Source organism: Mastigoproctus giganteus, chromosome 2 (assembly GCF_048544385.1).
Source record: "Mastigoproctus giganteus isolate SK-2022 chromosome 2, ASM4854438v1, whole genome shotgun sequence".
Lineage (NCBI taxonomy): Eukaryota > Metazoa > Arthropoda > Arachnida > Uropygi > Thelyphonidae > Mastigoproctus > Mastigoproctus giganteus.
In genome coordinates this window covers 195,809,747-195,832,982 of record NC_143576.1, presented here as the reverse complement: position 1 = coordinate 195,832,982, position 23,236 = coordinate 195,809,747, and the positions used below count along the sequence as shown (strand labels likewise).

At 37.4% G+C, this 23,236-nt stretch overlaps 1 protein-coding gene across 1 annotated transcript in view; it reads left to right on the top strand.

Annotated features, from left to right (window-relative positions):
• The first annotated feature begins 4,655 nt into the window (after positions 1-4,655).
• RpL14 (ribosomal protein L14) overlaps positions 4,656-23,236 on the top strand; it is a 64,939-nt gene continuing 46,358 nt past the window's right edge. The window contains exon 1 of the mRNA XM_090368888.1: positions 4,656-4,721. Coding sequence (XP_090225014.1) covers positions 4,719-4,721 — 3 coding nt within the window. The 5' untranslated portion in view covers positions 4,656-4,718. The remainder of the gene's footprint in view (positions 4,722-23,236) is intronic.

Below are 23,236 nucleotides of genomic sequence, written 5' to 3'. Positions count from 1 at the left end.
AACACCTATGCAGCTCGAGTAACACATTCGGGGTCATAGATTGGACTAACACCGAGTTAGAAGATATCATGCGAATGACAAGGACAATGATGAACAAGATTCCCCAATACCACCCAAAGTCAGCAGTGGAGAGAATAACAATACCTCGGAAAGAGGGAGGAATTGACCTGATAGACCTGATAGAACAACAGAAAACAGCGATAATTAACCTGAAGAATTACTTCGAGAACAACACAGCACCACTCCACCAGGCCATAAAGAAGATAGATAAGTGGTATACCCCACTCAACCTAAGCGAGGAAACCCCTCAAGCGAAGTTAGAAAGATGGAAAAAGAAGACACTCCGTTGCAGACACTACAATGACCTCCATCAACACCACATCGACACCATTGCTTCCAATGCATGGCTCACAAGCGGAACGCTCTTCCCCGAGATTGAAGGATTCATGCTGGCCATCCAAGACCAGGTAATCAACACCAGAAACAATAGAAAATACATCGCAAAGGAGCCCGGAATGTCAGATGGCACATGTCGATGATGCCACCTGGCCTCAGAAACGATCCAACACATTATTGTCGGGTGCAAGGTGATGATCACCCAGACTGAGTACACTCATAGACATGACCAGGTAGCCAGGATAATACATCAGAAGCTAGCGAGGAAATACCAGTTGACCAAAGAAAGTGTACCATACTACAAGTACGAACCCCAGGCAGTACTAGAGACCCTAACCCACAAGTGGTACTGGGATCGCGCCATAATAACGGATAAGACCATCCCGCACACAAGACCGGACATAACACTTGTGGACTAGATGGAAAAGGATACCTACCTGATTGACATAGCGGTGTCGAACACGCGAAATGTCCAGAAAACCCATGAGGAAAAATTAGGAAGTACACGAACCTGAGACATGAGATCAGGGAGATGTCGCATATGCAAGAAGTATCAACCATCGCAATCATCGTGTCAACCACCGTTATGGTACCAAAGACTCTACATAGCAGCCTAGCAGAAATAGGTGTCCCAGAGAACATCTACAAGGAACTCCAGAAAGTCGCAATTCTGAACACCTGTAGGATAGTCAGAGATTTCCTCGACCGACAGTAACACCAGACATTACAACCACCCTGTGTACTTGGTAGCAGTACCCGTCACGCAGTGGAAGCTCCAATCAGGGAGAAAAAATTTAAGAGCAACAACAATAATAATAATAATATTTTTTTTTTCTGTATTACGTACTTCGTATGCATTTAGAAATTTTATCCAAATATCTGTGGTATTTTTGAAGACTTTTGTCTATGGAATGATTTCAACAGAACATATTCTTCATACAGCAAATCGATATTGATATTGGGAATTAAAAAAAAAAAAAAGAGTTTGTTGCCTGAGCCTTAAAACATTACAATGAAATAAAAAGGAACTCAAGTAGAATGTAAAAGATTACAAAGTAAGCATAATATAAATATTCTATAACCCTCTTTGTAATTAGGATGGAATGTCGTTTTTCGAGTATTTACGGGTGCATTTCAACAACAACTTTATCGACAATTAATTATTTCTTCCTAAATAATCATCTAAACAGAGTGATTTATGAGTTCTGCTTTTTTCAAATACCCCATTTCAAATTTTAAAAAAGGCTTATCTTGGAAATTTTATATAATTTCAAAAAAGGGGTATTATACCTCGAAATGGGATTCGTCTGGCAACCCTACTGTAACGTTGTATCTGTGTTTCGCTTCGGCTTTCATCAAAGAGGAAAGCTGAAGCGAAATGAATTGCCCCAGTTCATCCTCTTCTTCAGATTTTGAAGAAGATTTAGAAAATGCATGTGCTTTTCTTATAGCCGAGAAAACAAAAGAGAGTACGCAATGGATACACGACATAAACTGGAAGAGAACAGAAAAAGGCGAATTCCATCATTTACTGTAGGACTTAGAAAAAGATGAAAATCGTTTTAAAATCATTTTACTTACGAGTGAATGTAGAATTTGATTTTCTTTACAATCTAATTAAGGATGACATGCAAGGGCAAAATACGCAATTTCGAAATTCAATCAGCGCTAAGGAAAAATTAGTTGTATGTTTAAAGAAAATTGAAATACCGTGAGGTTAATATTGAATAAGAAGTTATTCTGTAAAAATACAAAACAAATTTTTTAAATTAAATTTAATAACAACAAAAAAACGTTAAAAATTTAACTTGAAAGAAATTGTTATGAGTTGTGCAAATTGAAATGATCGACTTGTTCGTCCTCTAAATTTATTAATTGTAATACTGTTGGTCGATTTTCCTCCTTTGGCCATTTTTGAGCGTCCCTGTGACTGGACATTTGCGGTAAGCACCCTCCACTTCAACCAGCCCGAGTAGCTTGTTGAAGTGGAGGGTGCTTCGGAATAGGCACAGGTGCAACGTCCTTGATGCTGTTGTTATTTGTTTTCGGATATTCTTATTTGTGCGCTCAAAACATATTATTTACTTATAATTTATTTTTCTATTAGCATTTTCTCCGTTTTCCTCTAGTCACGCGGTCACGCCTAACAAAATTTCTGTTCGAAAGAAATATCTGAGCTCCTGAAAACGTGATTCGGCCTTGAAGCTCGACGTGTTAACTTGTGAATACAGCCAATGACAACAGTACGTCTCCGAGCAATAAACTAAATGGGAAATATAGCTCCACACATTTAACCTTAGACATGTATACACATGAAGTCTCGTGAAGTGATAGTAGTGTGTTTATAGTCACTATCCCGATCATCATCAAAACCAAGAGAAGACAACCACCTATATTTTGGGAATCAATGCAGAGGCCTACCAGCAAATGAGACTACACCACCACCACCAAATCTGAGAAGATACAGTATTGGACAACCACAGCTGCCTATTTATATTACTAATGACTTCCAGATCACCGGATAGGACTTTAACTACCAAACTAGACATCACCACTAAAATTGACATTACGGCCGGACCTGAATGAGAAAAGTAAGAAGATTCTGCCAAATGGCAATCACGCTTGTTCTCCGTTGCACGGCAACTTTTCGCCCACTCCCATCCCCATTTTCACCTGATGGATGTATTTCATTGTACCTGGGGGATGCCTTCTTCTTCATCCCCCATACTTCTACCTGTTCCCCCCTTCTTTACTTTAAAGCTCACCCGCTCTAACTCTTTCTTTTTTTTTTTTTTTATATTGGTCTCTGTCAGGAAGCTTAGGCGACCCTAGCAGAGACTAGCCAGAGAATAATGGGCAGCCTGGCTACCTACTAGCGGTGTCCGGGCAACGTGGGGTTCCAGCAGGGGCCCTGCAGCCAAATGCCAGGACGCCCAACAGAACCCAACACAATACTACGTATTCAACACAGAACACTTTTCTGGAATTTACAGTAGTTCTGTATTTCTTCGCATTGTACATATGCACAGATGTGGGGAACCACAGGCGGCGCCTGACCCTAATACTATGCACACTATGCACAGTAGTGTGTTTCTGCCCTACTCACACCGGTTTGAAGAGACGTGAGTTCGAAACCGCCAATGACGGAGGAAATTTTATGGGCGTTTTTCACAGCGTGACTGCGTTACTCGGCCTTAGACGACGATTGTAGTGGGATTTTTAGAAGCTCAACGACTAAGGCTATAGTGCTCTCTGTGTATTTTCTGAAAATTGCGTGTGTTTGTTCTGAGGTCAAACGTAGGTTCTGAGGTTTCTGTTTGCTGAAAGAAAAACCAGAGTTTTCCGGGGTAAAAACTATGCCACCCTCGTCGGAGACCGACTAACTCAGCCACGTTTTGAAAAAGGCACATAACAATTCCTCACTTCTTCGACAGGACTCGATCTCGGGTCTTTTCCAGTGTAGGGAGGACGACAATCCTACCGATTGTGCTACCCCGCGAGGGTAGCATGGTTTTTCTCTCGGAAATTCCGATTTTTCATCCAGCAACTAGCAATTCACCACAGAACACACGCAGTTTACAGACATTATATATGGAGCAATATAGTCTACGTTTTCGATGTGCCTAAAACCTTACAACAACCAAAAGGCGGTCTGTCGGATGACCTAGAGTGCATCCATTTAGGTAGTCCTACAAGGTCTTGTTAATCGGAATAAGATGAATTCCTGAATAATAATAGAGCTGGTTGCATATCACCATTTGCCTCCTCGTCAAAATCAGATCGGTGCACTATAGGTAACTATAGGAGTGAACACTGAAAGTAGTTAGGAACAGTGCACAGCCATTCAGGCCCCAGTCCCTCTTAGTGAACCCGGAAAGAATAGCTATGTAATTTTAAGCCTTTTCCTTATTCATTTTTAGATGTGGGACTAACCATGATACATACCATGTGGGGGGTATTTACCCACTCACCGATAAGGGGATTGATAGCCTTGAAACAGTAGTGATGACCACTGAGAATAAGTAAAAATAGACTGGAGAAGCGTTATTTATTTGAGGTATAATGAGATAGGAATCTCGTTGTGAAAGAATTCACAATATAAGATGTGTACTAATCCACAACGCAAGTTCGGTTGTTTTACTGTGTATAGAAATGATGCCAAGGCAGTAACTTATATGACAGTAAACTCTACTCAAATAGTCTGAGGCTTATTAGCCCTAAATCCTATACGTATGATGTAACAAGTTATTAACCTAGACGGCGCTGCGAAGAGAAATCCATTTCTTTAGTGTGATAAAGGAGTCAGCTTTGCTGTTGTAGTTATGGTAAGTTCAGGTGTTAAATTCATTTATTTATAAATTAGTTCATAATGAATATCGATTTTAATTTTGAGATATTACGTGGGATGATTAGCAGGACGTGGTGTAGAAAAGCGAAAATTGTTTCGATTATATACCTGTGAATATAGTTCAATTTACCGTTTTCAATATGGCGATTCTTATACACGTGGAGAGTGGGGTTCGTCTTAGTGTGACTAGTTAGCAACACAGAGAACTGATTATCGTTCTTTCAAAAGGCACATTAGATATAAAATTAATGCCGTTTTTGTTAGCCAACTAGTCGAATTTGGTGAAAAATTTGTGTTTTTCTGATCACGTGTGGTGAGGATCAGAGTTATCTTTTTCTCCTGTGATATAATTCCGTTCATTAGGTTAACGAAATGGATTCATTATTAGAATGGCTAATGATTCCAGTGTAGTCGATATTTTCTATATATGTCAGAAAATAAATAAAAATAATGTTAATTCATCCAAAATAACATTTACTGAGTAGTAAAGAAACTTTCCGACTCCCAAGAAAAGGGACTGGTGAACACAAGCAAATAGGTAAATGTACCTGCAAATCTGAAATGCAGAATAGTGAAGACCATCCCCAGGATTAGATCTCTCAGTGCAGAATGCACAGACAGTTTTGTTGAGGGGGGGGGGATAAAATAGAATTGTTAGGAAAACGAGAAATATATACATTTAACCTGGCACTTTCATGCCTCAATTTGTCAGTAGGAGCCACAAACGACTTAAGGTGTGTTTTTTATTTATGGAAAAAGTTTTCAAATTTTTTTTATTATGTTTGCAATATTTTATCTTTTCTTAAAAAATTAAAGAAACATAATAGCCATAAAATAAAAGTTGTTGCATATTTTTAAAATTGTGTGTACATTTTTGCATACTGTATTAGCATTAATGGTAATACTCCAGAACACGGTACCCCTTTGAAAATCGTCTAGAAAAAAGAGGGGGAAAGCAGTGACGTACAGTTCGTAACTCCACCCACTCACTGCATTCTCCCTCTTCTTCTCGACAAGTGCACGTGGCAAATGTCACACGACATAATAGTATGGCGAAGCTGAAAAACAACGAAATTAACAGCAATACGGCAATTTTTTCGGAACAGCAACTAAAGTAATTATACATAAAAATAATACAGTAATTTCAGTTTTTCAAAATGAAACAAACTAATGAGACGCAGTAAACGACCAATTTTCACTAAATAATTCCCGAAGTCGCATGAAAAGGTAACCTAAAAACCTAACCATTTTTCACTAAACACAAATATAAGTCGATGAAAAACATGAAACACTAATTTTTTTTTCAAAACGAAACAAACTAATGAGACGCAGTAAAAGTCCAATTTTAAGTCCATTAAAAACATGACACCTGTTAATTGTTTCTTGTACAATGACCGATTTTAGCTTGAATCTCTGCCGAAGTCATAAAAACCTAACCTTTTTTCACTAAACAGAAACGAAAGTCAATTAACACGTGCAACGAATAATAAAATTGCTTTTTGCATAACCACAAAACAGCAACCTAGAATATTTTTTTTGCACAATACTAGGTTAATATGCAACATTCTCGCTCCCTTGGGACTAAACATGGGCAAAAAAAAAAACAGAAAACACAGACAAAAAAACAAAAAGAACCTAATAAATAAAAAAAATAAGAAAATGTGAGGCAGAAAAAACAAAAGAAACAGTTTACCTGCAGGATGGAACGGGATAACGACACAGAAACTCAGGACCACGTGGCAAGTAACATTAACACCAGCAAACGAAAAGAACAGAAACCAGCATTCAGATGAAAGTACAGTATATGCAGCGAATTTCGCATTCAGCATTCCAGTGACGTGTCATGCGACGTCCGCCTAAACAAAGATGGGGATGCAGTCGGCGGGCGGAGTCACAACCTGTCAATCACTTGTTTCCCCCGTTCTGATGCAAGAAACCAAGCTTATACAGCATCAACCAAAAAAAAAAAAAAAAAAACCTTCTCAAACCCATCCATTCACTCCAAATGTTTGTCTAGTGCTGCTGTGAATTTATTTAAGCTGTCAACTTCTACAACAACAGATGGAAGTTTGTTTTTTTTTCCAATGATCAACCACCCGCTGGCTAAAGGCTAATTTCCACACATCTGTTTTACACCTGTCTTCGGTTTGAATTTGTCACCTCAGGCAATTAATCTGAGCAAGAGGAAGAATCCCATCAGCAATTGTGCATGCTCAAACCATTCAAGACCTTATACACCTTAGTCATCACCTTGCAGGTGCCTAGTCTCCAGGCACTGTAATTTGCAAAGCTTAAAGGATGTAGGATGTAGAGCTGTAGGAATGAGTACAGAGAAGGGCAACAAGATTAGTGAAAGGAACAAAGGGTTGCTCTTACGAAGAAAGGTCTCTGTTCCCACCTCCATCAAAACCAGATGGTTCTATTGCCACTTCAGCCAAATATAAAGCTGACTTCCTAGCATCCTACTTTTCTTCTAACTCATGTATTGATGATATTGGTAAACCACCTCATACCATTCCCAGTACACTCCATTCAGAGCCTCCTGTTGTCTTCTGTCAAAAGGATGTCAGGAGGATTTTGAACAATCATGATGCTTTCTTGGCATCCTGATGGTATTTCTCCACTTGTTCTCAAAACTTGTGCTCCTGAGCTTACTCCTGTTTTGCCTTTTTTTCACTATCTTATTCCCTCTTGTTGGAAATATGCTCGTATCCAACCAGTTCCGAAAAAGGGTGACAAAACCATCCAATTATTGTTCCATTGCATTGCTACTCTTTCTAAAATAGTGGAGAAATCTATTGACCACAAACTCTTTAACTAGAAACTTAACATCTGATCAATGGTTGCCAGTGTGAACCCCATCAGTGTTGGTCCACTGGTGATATTCTGGCTTATGTTACCCATTTATGGACAAATCGGTGAAACTCAAGCAGTTGCTCTTCACATGTCAAAGGCATTTGTTCGTGTTTGGCATAAAGGTCTTATAGATAAGCTCCTTTTTTGTAATTAGGTATCCAGTTTTCTCTCTGTCTTCTAACTTCTCTACTAATGCTGGTGTTCCTCAAGGTTCAGTTCTTTCTCCCACTCTTTTCCTCTTGTATATTAAAACTTCTTGCATTGACCAGAAATCCTATCCATAGTTTTACTGATGATGGGACATTGTATTTCACTTTCCAGTTTGAGATACCTTGCCCTGCACAAACAACCTCACAACTTCTCAAATACCCACTACAAATTGCTTAAATGCTGATCTCCAGTGGGACAAAGAAAACTTAATTGATTTCAGTCCTTCTAAAACTCAGTCCTGTCTTATATCTCACAAAAAAAATTCTTCTGCAGCTACACTTGTTAGATGACACTCCAATTGGCAAGATCATATATCTCTGGTGGGGATTACCCTGACTTCTAATCTGTCTTGGCATAAATACTTTAGAAATATTGTTTCCTCTGCATCTAAAAAACTGAGTTTTCTCTTTCTCTCGGTGTTACTTTTCTTCCAGACAACTGTTCACTGTACATATTGTCCCCCCCCCCCCACCATGGAATCTTGTTTCCACATATGGGGTGGTGCCCCAAAAACCTCTCTTAGGCTTCCAGATTCAATTCAAAAGAGGACAGTTAGGTTAATTAATGACTCATCTCTAACAGAGTCACTCCACTCTGTCTCATAGACATTCTGTTTCTGCTGCCTGCATTTTGTATAGATTTTGTTTTGGTAGCTTAAATAAATTCAAGGAAGAACTCAACAAACTTTTGGAGCAAATTGATATTGAAATGGGAAGTGTGTGTGTGTTTTTTTTTTTTTTGCTGATGCTTGTCTAAGCTTTCTCTCCTGTATCATATGCCTTTACTAATGCTAGCATTAGTAAAGCACTTCCCATTTCACCTATCACTTTGCTCCAAAAGTCTGCTCCAGCAATCAATTACCCACTGGCTAAAAGAAAACTTTCACACATCTATTCTACAACTATGGGCATTTTTCTTCTGAATTGGCTTCTATAATTCCCACTCTCTCTTCCAAACCATTTCTGAACACATACTGCAACCAGTCGACATCCTTTTCTACTTTTCCTCCTCTATAGTGAGGAAGAAGAAAAGAACCTACTTTTCTTCTTCCTCACTTATTCATTCAACTTCTGTTTACTGGAACAACCTCCTTTCATACGTATTTCCTGAAAATTACAATCTACAGAAATTCAAGTCCAGTGTTATCAAGTATCTTCTTTCATCTTCTCAGCTTTCAACTCATGTATAGTACTAAGTATATAGGTTTTAATACCTTTTGTGGTTCTCATAAAAAAAAAAAAAGTAATAAAAAACATAAGCACACACCACGCTGAGAAAAATTCTATCCCATGAGCCTTTCGCAATATCTCCAAGGCCAAATTGACAAAGCTCCCATCCTATACTCCCTCCTCTCATCGTATGATGGAAGTCTTATAAGGCTCTGTGGAAGACTGGTAGGGAATTTTCCTCAGTGTGGCCTGCTGTAGTTAATAGGAGATGAAATTCATTTTAACAGGATCTTTGCTCGTTTCATTGGTGACTTAAGGGTTCAGAGAAAGTGCTAATTTGTGAATTAGGGGAGAGTTGTTGAATGGTGCAGGTTAGTGGCACTGGCAGAAGTCATTCTTTCACCCTCCCTGTGAATATTTGTCTGCTCTGTAATCATCTTATTCGCAGAAAAAACATTGAAATTGTGCAAAAAGCTCCAGCAGTAGCATACTGGGAAAAATGTGTTTAAGCAACTAGGGATGCATCATGGTTGTAAAAAGTCAAAATATGCAATGTTTAATTTTTCTGTATAGTAATGCCATGAGTGTTCTTAAAAAATTGAACAAATTTGAGCTTTTGATAACAGAGATGTGGTACCATCCATATATAGGGAATGGAGAATATCATTATGGTGCATAGAGCATGTTTGTGGGAGGGTTGGAAGAAATGAGGTGTAATGCTTCCTATCAAAAGTTCTCTGAAAGTAATAAGGCTGAGTCTGTATAGTTCAAGATAAATGAAAGATGCTAGTCAGGGCTTGTTACAGACTACAATTTTGAAGAGTATGAAAAAGATCTCTATAGCCAAATTGGAGTAGAGTATGATTTCCTTTTTATGGCCAACTACAGCTTGCCTTTTATAGATTGGAAATTGTGGTTTGACAATACTCTATTACCATAATTATTCACTGTATGATTCCTCTGTGAGACTTCTTAATTTGGAATCTCCTCTTTTTGATCTTCTCTGACTTAAAATCTCTCCATCCCATTTTGTTAATTCATGTGTTGTTGCCTCTATCATTCTCATAACTGTACTAGTCATTCGGAACTCTTCCTTTCTCAGAGTTCCAAGAAATGACTCACTCCAGACTAACTATAAAGTAAACTAATTTTCCTTATTGATTTTGTCACCACCTACTGGACCTGGTGGTCCAGCAGGTGGAAATGTGAGTCTTGTGATTACTAATGAGCTTGTCCACCAGAATACCACACAAACACTTTTGATCTTTTCCTCACCAACAACTCTTCAAATTATATGGTCAGTGCTTATGGTCCTCTGGGCATCATAGGTCACAACAGTGGGTAGTGGGTTCTTCTCTAGGGGAGTTTCTCATGGCCACGCTCACCCTCATGTCATTTTGCATTGCAAGAATGCAAAATGGAATGATCTCTGTGATTTCTGTTCTTTGGCTGGGACAGAATTACTGTTATCTTCTGATCCTAATGCTTGGTCAGATTGTGTCAGTGAAATTATTGTTCTAGGGATGAAATACTTTATTATACTTTATTGGAACCTTGGTTTTCCAATAAAGCTAACAATGTTCAAGATATTATTGTAAAATATTGCAATTGGCTTGTATCTGCAGCTTCATTTTCTGCCTAAATTAAAGCTGGCAACAGTTGTAAAACAGTTATTAATCAATCCAAACTCGATTTTCAACAGGCTAAAAGTAGAAAGCTTGCTTATTGTCCAACTGGTAGTCACACATTCTGGTTTCTTGCCAAAAAATTGGTTGTAAGTTTCATCCTAAGCTGAAGGAAGATAAAGCTAACTTACTACATCTGACGATTGGCAGGGTTGTTAATAACAGTAATGATAGTATGCTGCTGCAATAGGATCTGGAAAAGTTGGGCTGAGAAGTGGCAACTGAAGTTTAACATTGACAAATGCAAAGTACTGGATATGGGAAGCAGTAAACCCAAAGTAACATGCCAACTAGGTGGTGTTACACTCAGGGTAGTGGAGAATGAAAGAGACCTGGGGGTAATTGTACAGTCAGATGTGAAGTTTTCTGAGCAGTGCAGACAGGTCATGGGGTTTTGTCAATGATATACCGGAATTTTGCGAGCAGAGACAATGTGATTATTCCCTTGTAAAGGCAATGGTCAGGCCACACCTTGAGTACTGTGTACATGTCTGGAAGCCTTATTTTAGGAAGGATGTAGAGTTGCTAGAATGGGTACAGAGAAGGGCAACAAGACTGGTGAGCAGAACAAAGAGGCGCTCTTACAAAGAAAGGCTTAAGTTCTGCAAATTGCAATGTCTGGAGACTAGGCACCTGTGAGGTGATCTGATTGAGGTGTATAAAGCCTTGAATGGGTTGAGCAGGCTCAATGCTGATAGGATTCTTCCTCTCGCTCAGATTACAAATCTGAAGGGACATAAACTGAAATTGAGGAAAGAGTTGTCGAATAGACGTCTAGAAATTTGCCTTTAGAGAGCGGGTAGTTGATAGCTTAAATAAATTCAAGGTAGAACTACACAATTCATTTGAAATGAATGGAATGGTGAAATGGGAAGGGATGATTTTTTTTTTTTTTTTTTTTTTGCTGATGCTGTATGTGCTTACTTTCTTGCATCGTATGCCTCTACTAATGCTAATCCTATTTTTCTTCAAACTCTTGTATTGTTGAGCTTGGTAAATTGACTCCTGCCATACCCTGTACACACTACTGAATACCTCCTGTCATTTATAACAGGACATAAGAATTCTGAGCAGTCTCAGTGCCAAGAAAATTCCAAGTTCTGATGGTATATTGCCACTTGTTCTCAAAACTGGGTGCCTGAGTTTGCTTTGTTCTGTGTCACCTTTTTACACTTTTAACCAGATTAGTGAAGGGAACAAAAGGGTGCCCTTAGCTAGTAGCTAGGAAGGCTTCAGTTCTGCAAATTGCAGAAACTGGATGCTATGCACATGCAAGGTGAATCTTATTGAGGTGTTTTAAGTCTTTAACTGGATTGAGCAAGCTAATTGCCGATGGGGTTCTTCCTCTTGCTGAGGCTACATGAGGGGGCATAAATTTAAGTTCAGGATAAATGGCCAGAAGTTTGCCTTCAGCTGGCAGGTGGTTGATTGTGATTATAGGAACAGGCTTCCATCTGTGTGGAATTGGATGATATGAATAATTTCAAGGAAGAACTGGGTTCAGTGTGCACCAGTTTTACAAGTTTACAGCAGGTTATATCTCCTTACACATGTTTTCTCCCTTCCGTTTCAGAAATTAAAATTTGTGAAAACAGCACAGTTCTCCTAACCTAAACTCTCAATGGTTCCTTTTCAGGTTTAGTTAGGAAAAAATAAGTTAATCCAGTGGTTTTCAACCGGGGTGCCGCAACAACATTCCAGGGGTGCCACATAATTTGAGTTAAAGTTACTGAACTTATTATTATTTTTTTAATTTATATGTTTATTCCATTATAAAAAAGTGTATAGTATCTTTAATTTTGTGGTGATCTATAATTGATGTTTACGTAGTACTCTATATAAAGAATAAAATTATAAAGTATATATAATTTGTATTATGAAATGTAACTTTTATAATTATATTATTGTAATAACTATCATATATATGCAGAGAGAATCAGATCTAACAGGCAGAAAATTGAGTAGGGGTGCCACAAAATAAAATAAATTACTTAGGGGTGCCATTATTAAAAGAAGGTTGAAAACCACTGAGTTAATCAACGTACAGGGTACATTACTTTTCAGTGAAGTTCAATATTTTTTTCTTTTTTTATTATATTATTAATAAAAGTGAAAAGTAAATATAGTTATTTCCTTATCAGTTAATTACTAAGATTATAACTTTATAGAATGCTTAATAACTATTTTTTTTTAGATAGTTTTTCTCTAAGCTTGGCCATTCGGTTTAACTATAACTGTGTAATATGTATTACTCTTCTCCTGTATACTTTTTTTTTTTTACTCTTTTTCTCTCTATGTATGTATCTCTTCACACGTAACATTTAAGAGTGCTACCACAATACTGCATTAAAACTACATTTATTACATGAATTTCTTTTTTCCACACACTATAGATAAAAGAAATAATAATTGCTGCATTTCTATTTGTCTGATTTTATTGAAATTTGGATTAGCAAAGTAATATAACAGAGCAAAATATTTTTATGGCTCAAATATAAAATATCATGAAAATACATCCATTGGTTGTTACATATGTACGGATGAATGGAAATATGCGAACATGCCTGAAAAGGAGTAACAACATGATGAACAGTAAAACAGATAGGAAAGGCCGTCAGATCGACACTTGATGACAAGTATAGTTCTGATTGTTACCTCCGAAACTACTTTCTCCAGTATCACTATCCTAACAACAGAGAAGTAATTTTCCTTGGTGATTTTAATGGTGCAATTCCGGCTGGTTTCAGTTTTACAGGCTTCTATGGTACCCATAAATACAGGTGGTGAGCCTTTTTCTCTTATAGCCTCACACAGCTTGTCCATTTACCTACTAGAATACCAGATAATCCTAACCACACACTTATCATATCCTTTAGCATTTGTTATATAATGCAAGGAAGGTCCTACCTTTTGCACCAGTCAAAAATAAAGATTACTATACATTACTCTCCACATACAGGCACTATCCAGCTGACTTGAAAAATTTTACCTTTATTCGTTTTGCTTCTCCTTGCAAAGTATTATAGAACTTAATTAGTTCTCCTCTAAGGTGCTTAGTAAACTATGCACTCCACATATTCAGTCTTTTCTCATATATCTTTTGTTGATGTAACCTGTCATGTTTCCCATCTTTGGACCATTTCAAGAAGCTTTTATCAGTGTAATCTCCACAGTTGGACGCAGTATTCCAGGTGTGATCTTATAATTGCTTTGTGCAGTAATATTTTGGCCTATCTCTATAAGCAAATGTTTTTTTCAAGAAATCCTTGATAGGACACCATGGACCCACCTTGCTACCTGTCTGCTGCATGCAGAACTTCGTGTCCACCCATATTATAACTGCCAAATCCATTTCTTTCTCTAATGCTTTTTAACCCTATAATACTATGGCACAGCAGTGGTCTCCATCAATTTAAACAAACATCCACATGCCATAACTGAGGAACATATTCTCATGTGCGGTGGCATTAGCATGTTTTGTTAATAACTGTTCTTTTCTTTCCAGTCAGTGATGCTTTGTCAGTTTTGTGACAGTAGTATTACCATAAGTTGGAAATTGTAATGTATTATTGTTTAAGTTTTGTCTTATTTTTGTGTAAAGATTTTTTTTTTTTTTTGGTATTTCCAAAAAAGTGGTGCTATTTCCTTCTGACAATATTTAAGAAAAAAGGATCCTAGAGTCAGAGGGATGCAAGAATTTATCAATCAAAATGTTGCCTTCGGTTTGATAGCATGGTGTAAGATAGTTTAAGATATATATACACAGCAATGCCTCACACTCTGCAGCTTCAATCAGTACGGGATTCATTATAGTGTGGTTTATAATTTGCGACTGCGATTGATAATGTGGTCATATATGGCTGACATTTTTCTAGAATGATCTCCACAAATTTGCATCAGTCACTTATTCTAGATCTTTCTGCAAGCTTATACAATGTGCATATGCTATATATAAGTATTATGACCTATCTCAATAAGCAAATGTTTTTTTTTTCAAGAAATCCTTGATAGGACACCATGGACCCACCTTGCTACCTGTCTGCTGCATGGAGAACTTCGTGTCCACCCTTATTGTAACTGCCAAATCCATTTCTTTCTCTAATGCTTTTTAATCCTATAATACTATGGCACAGCAGTGGTCTCCATCAATTTAAACAAACATCCATAAAACTGAGGATCACTTACTTCCAAAGGTAGTCTAAGTTCAGCTTCTTCACAGGTGTATCCTTTTTCTGATTTTTTTTCCTCAGTGGTCCCTTTATTATGAGTGAAAAAAGAAAAAAAATCAAGCCAAAGCAACGTAAATGGTTGAAATTGAAGAGAAACTTGAAATCATCAAATGCCATGAAGAAAGCGTTTTGTTTGCCAAACTCACACAAGACAAAGGAATAAATGAATCATCTATAAGAAGAATTGTAAAAGAAAAGAATCAGTACAAAGAGTATGGAAAAACTACCAACTCTTTTGCCTCTAAAACAATCATAAAGCAAAGGAGTCTCTAATAGTAAATGTGGAACATCTACTATCGATATGGATAGAAGATTGCAATCAGAAGCAAATACTATTGTTAAGTCAAATGGAAATTCAAACGAAAGCTATGAGTCTTTTCAATGCACTTAAAGAAAATTACGGAGCAACTGATGAAACATTTTCTGCAAGTCGTGGTTAGCTCTTTCGTTTTAAAAAATGCTCGGGGATTCGTAATGTGTGTATTGTAGGCAAAAGTGCAAGTGCAGACAAAGATGCTGCCGAAAAATTTCCTAAAGAATTTATAGGAATTATTGAAAAAGGTGGGTACAAAGATAACCAAATTTTTAATGTTGATGAAATGGGTTTGTTTTGAAAAAAAAAAATGCCTTCTAGAAATTTTCTATCAGAAAATGAAAAAATTCAACCAGGTTACAAGTTATCAAAAGATCGTCTGACACACATGCTGGACGGAAATGCATCTGGCAATTTTAAATTAAAGCCCATGCTTGTGTATTGTGCAGAAAACCCTCAAGAACTCTGCGGTTATGCGAAGAAGGCTCTCCCAGTTGTTTAGTGTTCAAATAAAAAGGCTTGGGTAGCGAAACTTTGTTTGAAGATTGGTTTAAAACTTCCTTTTGTCTTGCAGGTTACTGCAAAGAAAACATCATGGATTTTAAAGCTTTGTTGTTATTGGATAATGTACCAGGGCATCCAACTGGACTTTGTGACTTTAATGGAAATGTTAAAATTCATTTTCTTCCACCCAACACATCTTTACTGCAACCAATGGATCAAGGTGTCATTGCAACGTTTAAACGATGCAGTTTATTTGAGACAAACTTTTTCTCAAGCAATAAAGGCTACAATTGGAGAAGCTGCACCATCTTTGGCTGAATTCTGGAAAAAATACATCAGAAATGCTATCGAAAACAAATGAAGTGTGGCTTGAAGTTAGTGAGAGTAACATGAGAGCAGTGTGGAAGCAAGTTTTGCCTCGTTGCGCAAGCGATTCCTGTGACTTTTGAGTCCGAAATTCAGGGTGCTTTGGACACAATCGTGAATTTTTTCAAGATTTTTGGAAATGTCTTTAGAAATGGCTAATGTTCGAGAATGCATTGATGCATGTTCTCAACCTCTTGATAATGATACTCTCCTTAACTTAGACCAAGAAGAGGCATATGGGAAAACAGAAGAAAATCTAGTGTAACAAAGGAGCTAGTAAAGTGCAAGAAAAATAATTTCCCTTACAAGAACTTTAAAAAAAATTATTAGGGCAGTAGAAACTGCTTCAGCCTTAATTATGATCCAGACATATAGCTTAGCATTAATGCCCGAGGAATGTTAGAAAATGCATTCAGTGTTACCAAGAACTCCACAAAGAAAAGAAGAAAAACTTTTGGTGCAAATTAGATTAGATAGATTTTTCTTTAATCAGTAAAATTTTCTAGCTTCCATTTTTTCAAAATAAAAATTGTAATTGTTTTCCTTTTTCAAAATAGTTTATCAATTAATTTCATTCTTAGTCTACCTCATTACTATTTGTATTTATTATTTTTCTAACTAATCATGCATAATTATTCCTACTGTAAAAAATCCTTATGATAATGGTATTATTATTTTTCCCATTTAAACTATTCCCCGTGTAGTGCTGATTCAGCCAGTGCAGTAGTTTTTTCCAGTGCATTAACAGCACTGTGTGAGGTATTGCTGTACATTTACCATCTCTAATGTTCTTCATAAATATAATTATTTCCCCTCTTCTCTCTCTCTCTCGACAAAGTAGCAAATTTTACAAGCAGTAGTACTAGTACCTATTCATTTGTCGATAAAAATTTTTACAAACTATTGGAAGGAATGGATGTGTGAAATGGGAAGTTTTTTTTGCTGTTGCTGTATAAGCATGTTTTCTTGCATCAAATCCACTGCTAATGCTAAATCTGGGAACCTTACTTGCCTATAGGTTTTAAAGTTTTTCTGATTTTTATTTTTTTCCCCTTATGTTGACAGGAAAAACATCGGAAAAATACCTTAAAACCAATGTTATTGGTTCTCAAATCACAATTCGATAGTCTCTTTTCCAGTGGACTTCTTTCCCATTGCCATCCATTCTTTGGAATTAAAGATGTGAAATGAGACGATCTCCATAATTTTATTATTTTTCTCTTTGCATAACTCATCCTGTATCAAAACCTTGGTTTTCCTATAAAAGTAGCTATGGCCATTCAGTAAGAATATAGCAAGTTGCTTGTTTCCATATCTCCAGCCAAATTTTTTGCCTACACTAAAGCTTGCAACAATTGTAAAGAAGTTATTAATAAATCCAAACTCAATTTTGAAAAGGCTCTGTCAGAAACTTACTTTTTGTCCCACTGGTGGTTGTACCTTCTGGTCTCTTATAAATGCTATTAGCTGAAGCTTCATACTCCTGCCTCTGTTAAACCCTGGCGATTTTATTGCAAACTCGTTTGAATATAAAGCTAACTTATTAGCATTTTACATAAATATTTTTGGTAAATTTCCTACCATGCTCAGCACATCCATTCAGTGCTGCTCTTGGCTTTCCAGTGGAAAGACAAAAGAATACTGATGCCAAGAAGTCTTTGTGACATTTTTTTTTTTTTTTTTTACTTGTTTTTAAAATCTGTGCTGCAGATTTAACTCTTGATTGTCACAAATTCATCTCAATTGCCCCATCACCATCTCCAATCTTCCCGGTATAATGGAGAAGTCACTTCTTACACACCTGAAACTTTCTATAATGGTCAGTTAATCAGATAGAAAGAATGATCAACTGTAACAACCCATCAGATAAATATACTAGATGTCCAAAAAGTCTGGAACTATAAAAAGTTGGTTAAAATTGTAGTGTTGTATTAGTCTGTTGAATCCCACTGCTGGGAAAAGGCATCCCCCGGCCCATTCATCTCTGTTAAGTGCCAGTCTTGTCTGAGTAGGGGCCCATAAAAGATGTTAACTGATCTTGCCACCTGGTTTTGTCTTCCTCTATTTAGAAACCTGTCTTATTGCTTGGTTAAAATTAATATAAAATTATGTACACACTAAATGAAATATTTTCAGGATGATGGATTTTCAGATAATTATTACTCATTTTTGGATAAATTCAGTTGAAGCACTTTACGGAAAACATAAAAAAAAATTCCTATAAAAATGTACATATGGGACATCTTTTAACTTTGATGGTAACCCCAAGAACACCAAAAATTGTGTAATGCAGTAGAACCCCTGGATCAGTGTGCAATCCCATGTCACCTTCAAAATGAAGTTGATTATCACTGCTAGGAATATATTTACGATTTGCCTGAGCTTCCACCTTCAAATGTTGATAAATTGACCATATATTTACAGAACAGTTTCCATTTCAGATGGAAGCGCTTCCGTAGCCAGGTGGGCAGGAGCAGCAGTGCGTAGTACACGCTTCTGGTTCGAGCCCGTCACCACCAAATACGGAGGATGCGGAAAGGTCAGGAGGTGACCACCGCATATCCCGGAGCAATATGGCCTTAGTTGCCAATGCTCTTAAAAACCAAATAACAAAATAACAAACCATTTCAGATGAGAGCACCTGTTCTGATTCAAAATTTTATTAGCTTGATTATTCACAGTTGCAATACATAGGCTATTGAATTTAAGACTTGTGGTCTGGCACCAGTTATTACTGATGATTATAGTGCCCAATTATAATCGAGCATGGTACCTAAAGGACTGCTGGCCTTTCTTCCATTGATTGGAAATCCTGTCTTATTGCTGGCCACTAAAGAGTGCTGTTGTCATTGCTCATCTTCAACAATATTCACTTTGTAGGCAAGATCATAGTTATGGTTTTTGACCTTTCTTGCCATAAGTGTATCACAAATATTGCTTCCTCTTCATAGGAAAAAAAAAGCTGTTTTCTGTTTTTCTCTCAGCTTTACTTTTCTTCTAAACAGGATCTATTGCATAATACTGTATGTACAGGGTGATTCTAAATTATTTTTGGGATTTCTGTGGCCTATAATTTTCATACCGGAAACAACAAAACCGCTTATGGAATATGAAAGTGTAACTCAAAAAGTTATTTGGCAATGCTGTACTCGCCACATTGATGTCTGGGAGATATTGACGGCATTACTTCAAAATGGCGACTGTTCAAAGAAGGCAGTGTGCGTACTTTGAAGTCCGTTATCACAACTCAACATCGTTACAAAAGTCAGTATGGAAAAGATCCGCCTTCAGATAATGCTATCCGACGTTGGTTGATAGAGAGACAGGTAGTGTTCTGCACCAAAAAGGAGCGGGAAGATTGAGCACTTCGCAGGAAGATGTTGATCGAATCCACGAAGCCCACAAAAATCAGCTAGACAAGCTTCTTTGCATTTAGGTCACAAACGACTGTTTGGCAGGTTGTTCATAACTGCCTTCACCTCCATGCCTACAAACTGCCAATTGTGCAGGCTTTAAAGCCAAACAATAAACACTGTTGTTTCCATTTGCCAAAGACATTTTGTCAAATGTTGAAGCTGATGAAAATTACCTTTAGAGATAAGAGATTTAGTGATGAAACAACATTTTACTTACCAGGGAGGGTAAATCTTCATAACTGCAGAATATGGGAATCAGAAAAACTTCACAGCATTCAAAAGAGATGGTGTCCAAAGGTCAACATCTGGTGTGCTTTGTCATGTTCGGAAGTTTTGGGGCCCTCTTTCTTTTCGGAAAAAACAGTGATAGTAGTGACCTATCTGGACATGCTACAGCTGTCTGTTACCCCAGTTGGAAAATCATTGGCCAAATGTAGCGTCCCAACAAGACCAGTGCACCGCCACATTGGGCTTTTATTGTCCGAGAATTTCTTGACATGCATTTTCCTGGGCGTGGTGGACCGTTTCCATGGTCTCTGCGCTTACCCAGTCTAATGCTGCTTGATTTCTTCCTGTGGGGATACGTGAAGGACATTGTGTACAAGACCCCTGTGACCTCCCTTGATGAACTGAACCTCAGAATTGTTGCTGCAATCAAACTTTACACTGCAAATGCTGGAAAACACTTGGAGAAAAATTGAATATCGCTTGGACCTCTTATGTGCCACAAAAGGCGTGCATGTTGAAGTTGTTTAGGATTCTGCAGTATTGTATCTATAGGTAATAAAACCTTTTGAGTTACACTTTCATATTCCATATGCAGTTTTATTTTGTTGTTTCCGGTTTGAAAATTATAGGCCACAGAAACCCCAACAATAATTTAGAATCACCCGTATAACTTTGCATTATCATGGATTATTGTTCTTGCATCTGGGTGGTGCCAGCAAAATCTCTATTAGCTCTTTACTGTGCGTGGGAAAAGTATAACATTAGCAGGCACATGGTGGACTTTATCCACCATTGTTATGCCTGGAATAAAGGCATAAAGTAATTTCCAAATTGTTCACTTTTATGATGGAATCTTAATTTTCAATCTTGTATGAGCACAACTGTGAAAGATACATTTTTATATTGAAAACATGTTTTTAATTAATTTTTTTTTAAAACAAACTCTTCTCTTACACCCTTCAGGTGTGCTTTTTACTAACATGTTTTTAATGCCCAGATTTGGGCTTTATCTTCACTGTCGGTGAGTGAAACTTTTAAGGTACAAATATTAAAAAAAACTGCAATGTGATTCTAGTGAGCATTTCCATTTACTTGCTTCAGATCAAAGGTTATGATTGTGCCCATCTTTAATTGGACCTAGTGAGTGATGCCACTCGTTTCAATCTATGGTCTACAGAAATTCAAGTCCACTGTCAACAAGCTTCGTCCTTCAGCCCATGTATGGTACTAGCATACTATGCATTAATGAAATTTGTTACTGATACATCAGACCAGACAGGTGAACTTGGTACAACACTGCTAAAAGGGTATTAACCCCTACTGTGGTTCATTACCTTTCCAGATTTTCTTGCGAGGATCTTTTTGGGATTACCATTTTAAAAAAATAATAATAATAAATAACTGACTGACTTTGGGTAACAACATGATGAACTGTGAAATAGATAGGAAAGGCCGTCAGATCGACATCTGATGACAAGTGTATGTTCTGATTGTTACCTTAATTAACCCTTAAACAGTCACTCTGAGTCTGTGAGATCCAAAAAAGATGTTTTGCATGTATTTCCTGAATGGCATAGGCTTTAGCTTTCACTATCTATACCTTTTCCAACTTTTTTTTTTTTTTTTTTTTTCCTCAAATACCATGAAGTACCCTACAGTCACCAGTGTGTGTTGCTATTTGATTTGTTCCTGAGGGCATCATATCCAGCACAAACAGTTACTGTTTGTGAATTTGTATTTATTTGGAATGTTATTCACATTTTAATGTTTATATTGGGTTACTTATGATGCTCAAGCACCTCCATAGCCAGTGGGCAGGAGCAGCAGTGCATAGCACATGCTTCTTGATTAGACCGGGGTTCGAGCCCGTGAACAGCAAATATGGAGGATGCGGAAAGGTCAGGGAATGACCATATATCCCCGGTGCAATATGGCCCTAGTTGCTAATGCTCCTAAAAACCAAATAACAACAACATTGTGATGCTCAATCAGTATACTGATTGATCATCGGTATACTGATGATCAATCTTGATTTTCTTGGAGGATTATTTTGGGATTACCATTTTAAAAAAATAATAAAAATAACTGACTGACTTTGGGTAACAGCATGATGAACAGTGAATAGATAGGAAAGGCCGTCAGATCGATATCTGATGACAAGTATGTTCTGATTGTTACCTTGATTAACCCTTAAGCTTACTCATATGCTTGTGAAAGCTACTGATCAATCAGTATACTGTGATAAATGCCACCTAGTGGTTCCTTTATCTGCAGATTCTTAATGCATGAATAACTACTGCTGATAATCAGATCAAGAGTATCACTCCTTCTGTTTGCCTTCGAACATGCTGCTGCTGTAGAAAACAATCATCCAGTAAATCCATAGAAGTCTTGCTAGTGTGCAAGTGACCAAACCACAAGTTCCAGTCAATATCTGGGAAGTTAAAATTCCCCATTATAAGACAGTCTGGTTTATTGGCCCACTATTTTTCTGCACAGTTGTTTGTTTTAGTTGTCAGCCTATAACACATTCCTGTCCTCATTTTTGTTTTCTTAGTGCATATTTCACACACCAAACACTCAACAGCGTACTCTCCACCAATATCTGGGAAGTTAAAATTAGTCTTAGATTTTGTGTTTCTTAACTAACAGCATAACCCCTCCTCCATCCTATGCTGTCTATCCTTTCTGTACACATTGTACTCCCCAAATTACAATTCTGTACTGCTTATATCTGACACCACGTCCCTGATATCCCAACAATATCCACCTTTGGTGTCTTGATCAGCACTTCAATTTCATCGAACTTATTTACTATACTGCTAGCATTGGTGTACATGCACTTGTTCTTACTCTTAGTTTCCTTAACACACAGCCCATGTATTTACTTGTTCCATGGTGACTCCCAACAGCTCCCAAAATATCCAGCAACCTTGCCTCCAGGCTACTGCTCATTCCAGGAGCAGTGCAAGAATCACTTTCAAATTTAACCCTAACTTGCAACTTTTTTGTGCCCTTAAAATATTCATGATGTCTGCTCTACAACATCATCAACTTTTGCCCCTGTCAGACACACACACCCTGATCCTATTCCATCTATTCTTTTTTGCATAATATATTTCCCATGTCCCTGACAATTGAGTAACCAACAATAACTAGCATCCTGTGGGATGAGTGCATTCTGCCTTGAAGCTTACCATTGCGTTGATCCCTGCTGTGGTTCATTACCTTTCTTGATTTTCTTGGAGGATTATTTTGGGATTACCATTTAATAAAAATGACTGACTTTGGGTAACAGCATGATGAACAGTGAATAGATAGGAAAGGCCGTCAGATCGATATCTGATGACAAGTATGTTCTGATTGTTACCTTAATTAACCCTTAAGCTTACTCATATGCTTGTGAAAGTTACTGAGAATGAGGCTGTCTATTTTTGGATCAAAAATATTGAATCTGAATAGCATTGTGTTTTTTCTTTCCTCTTTATCTCAGCTCCTTTTTTTTTTTCGTGCCAC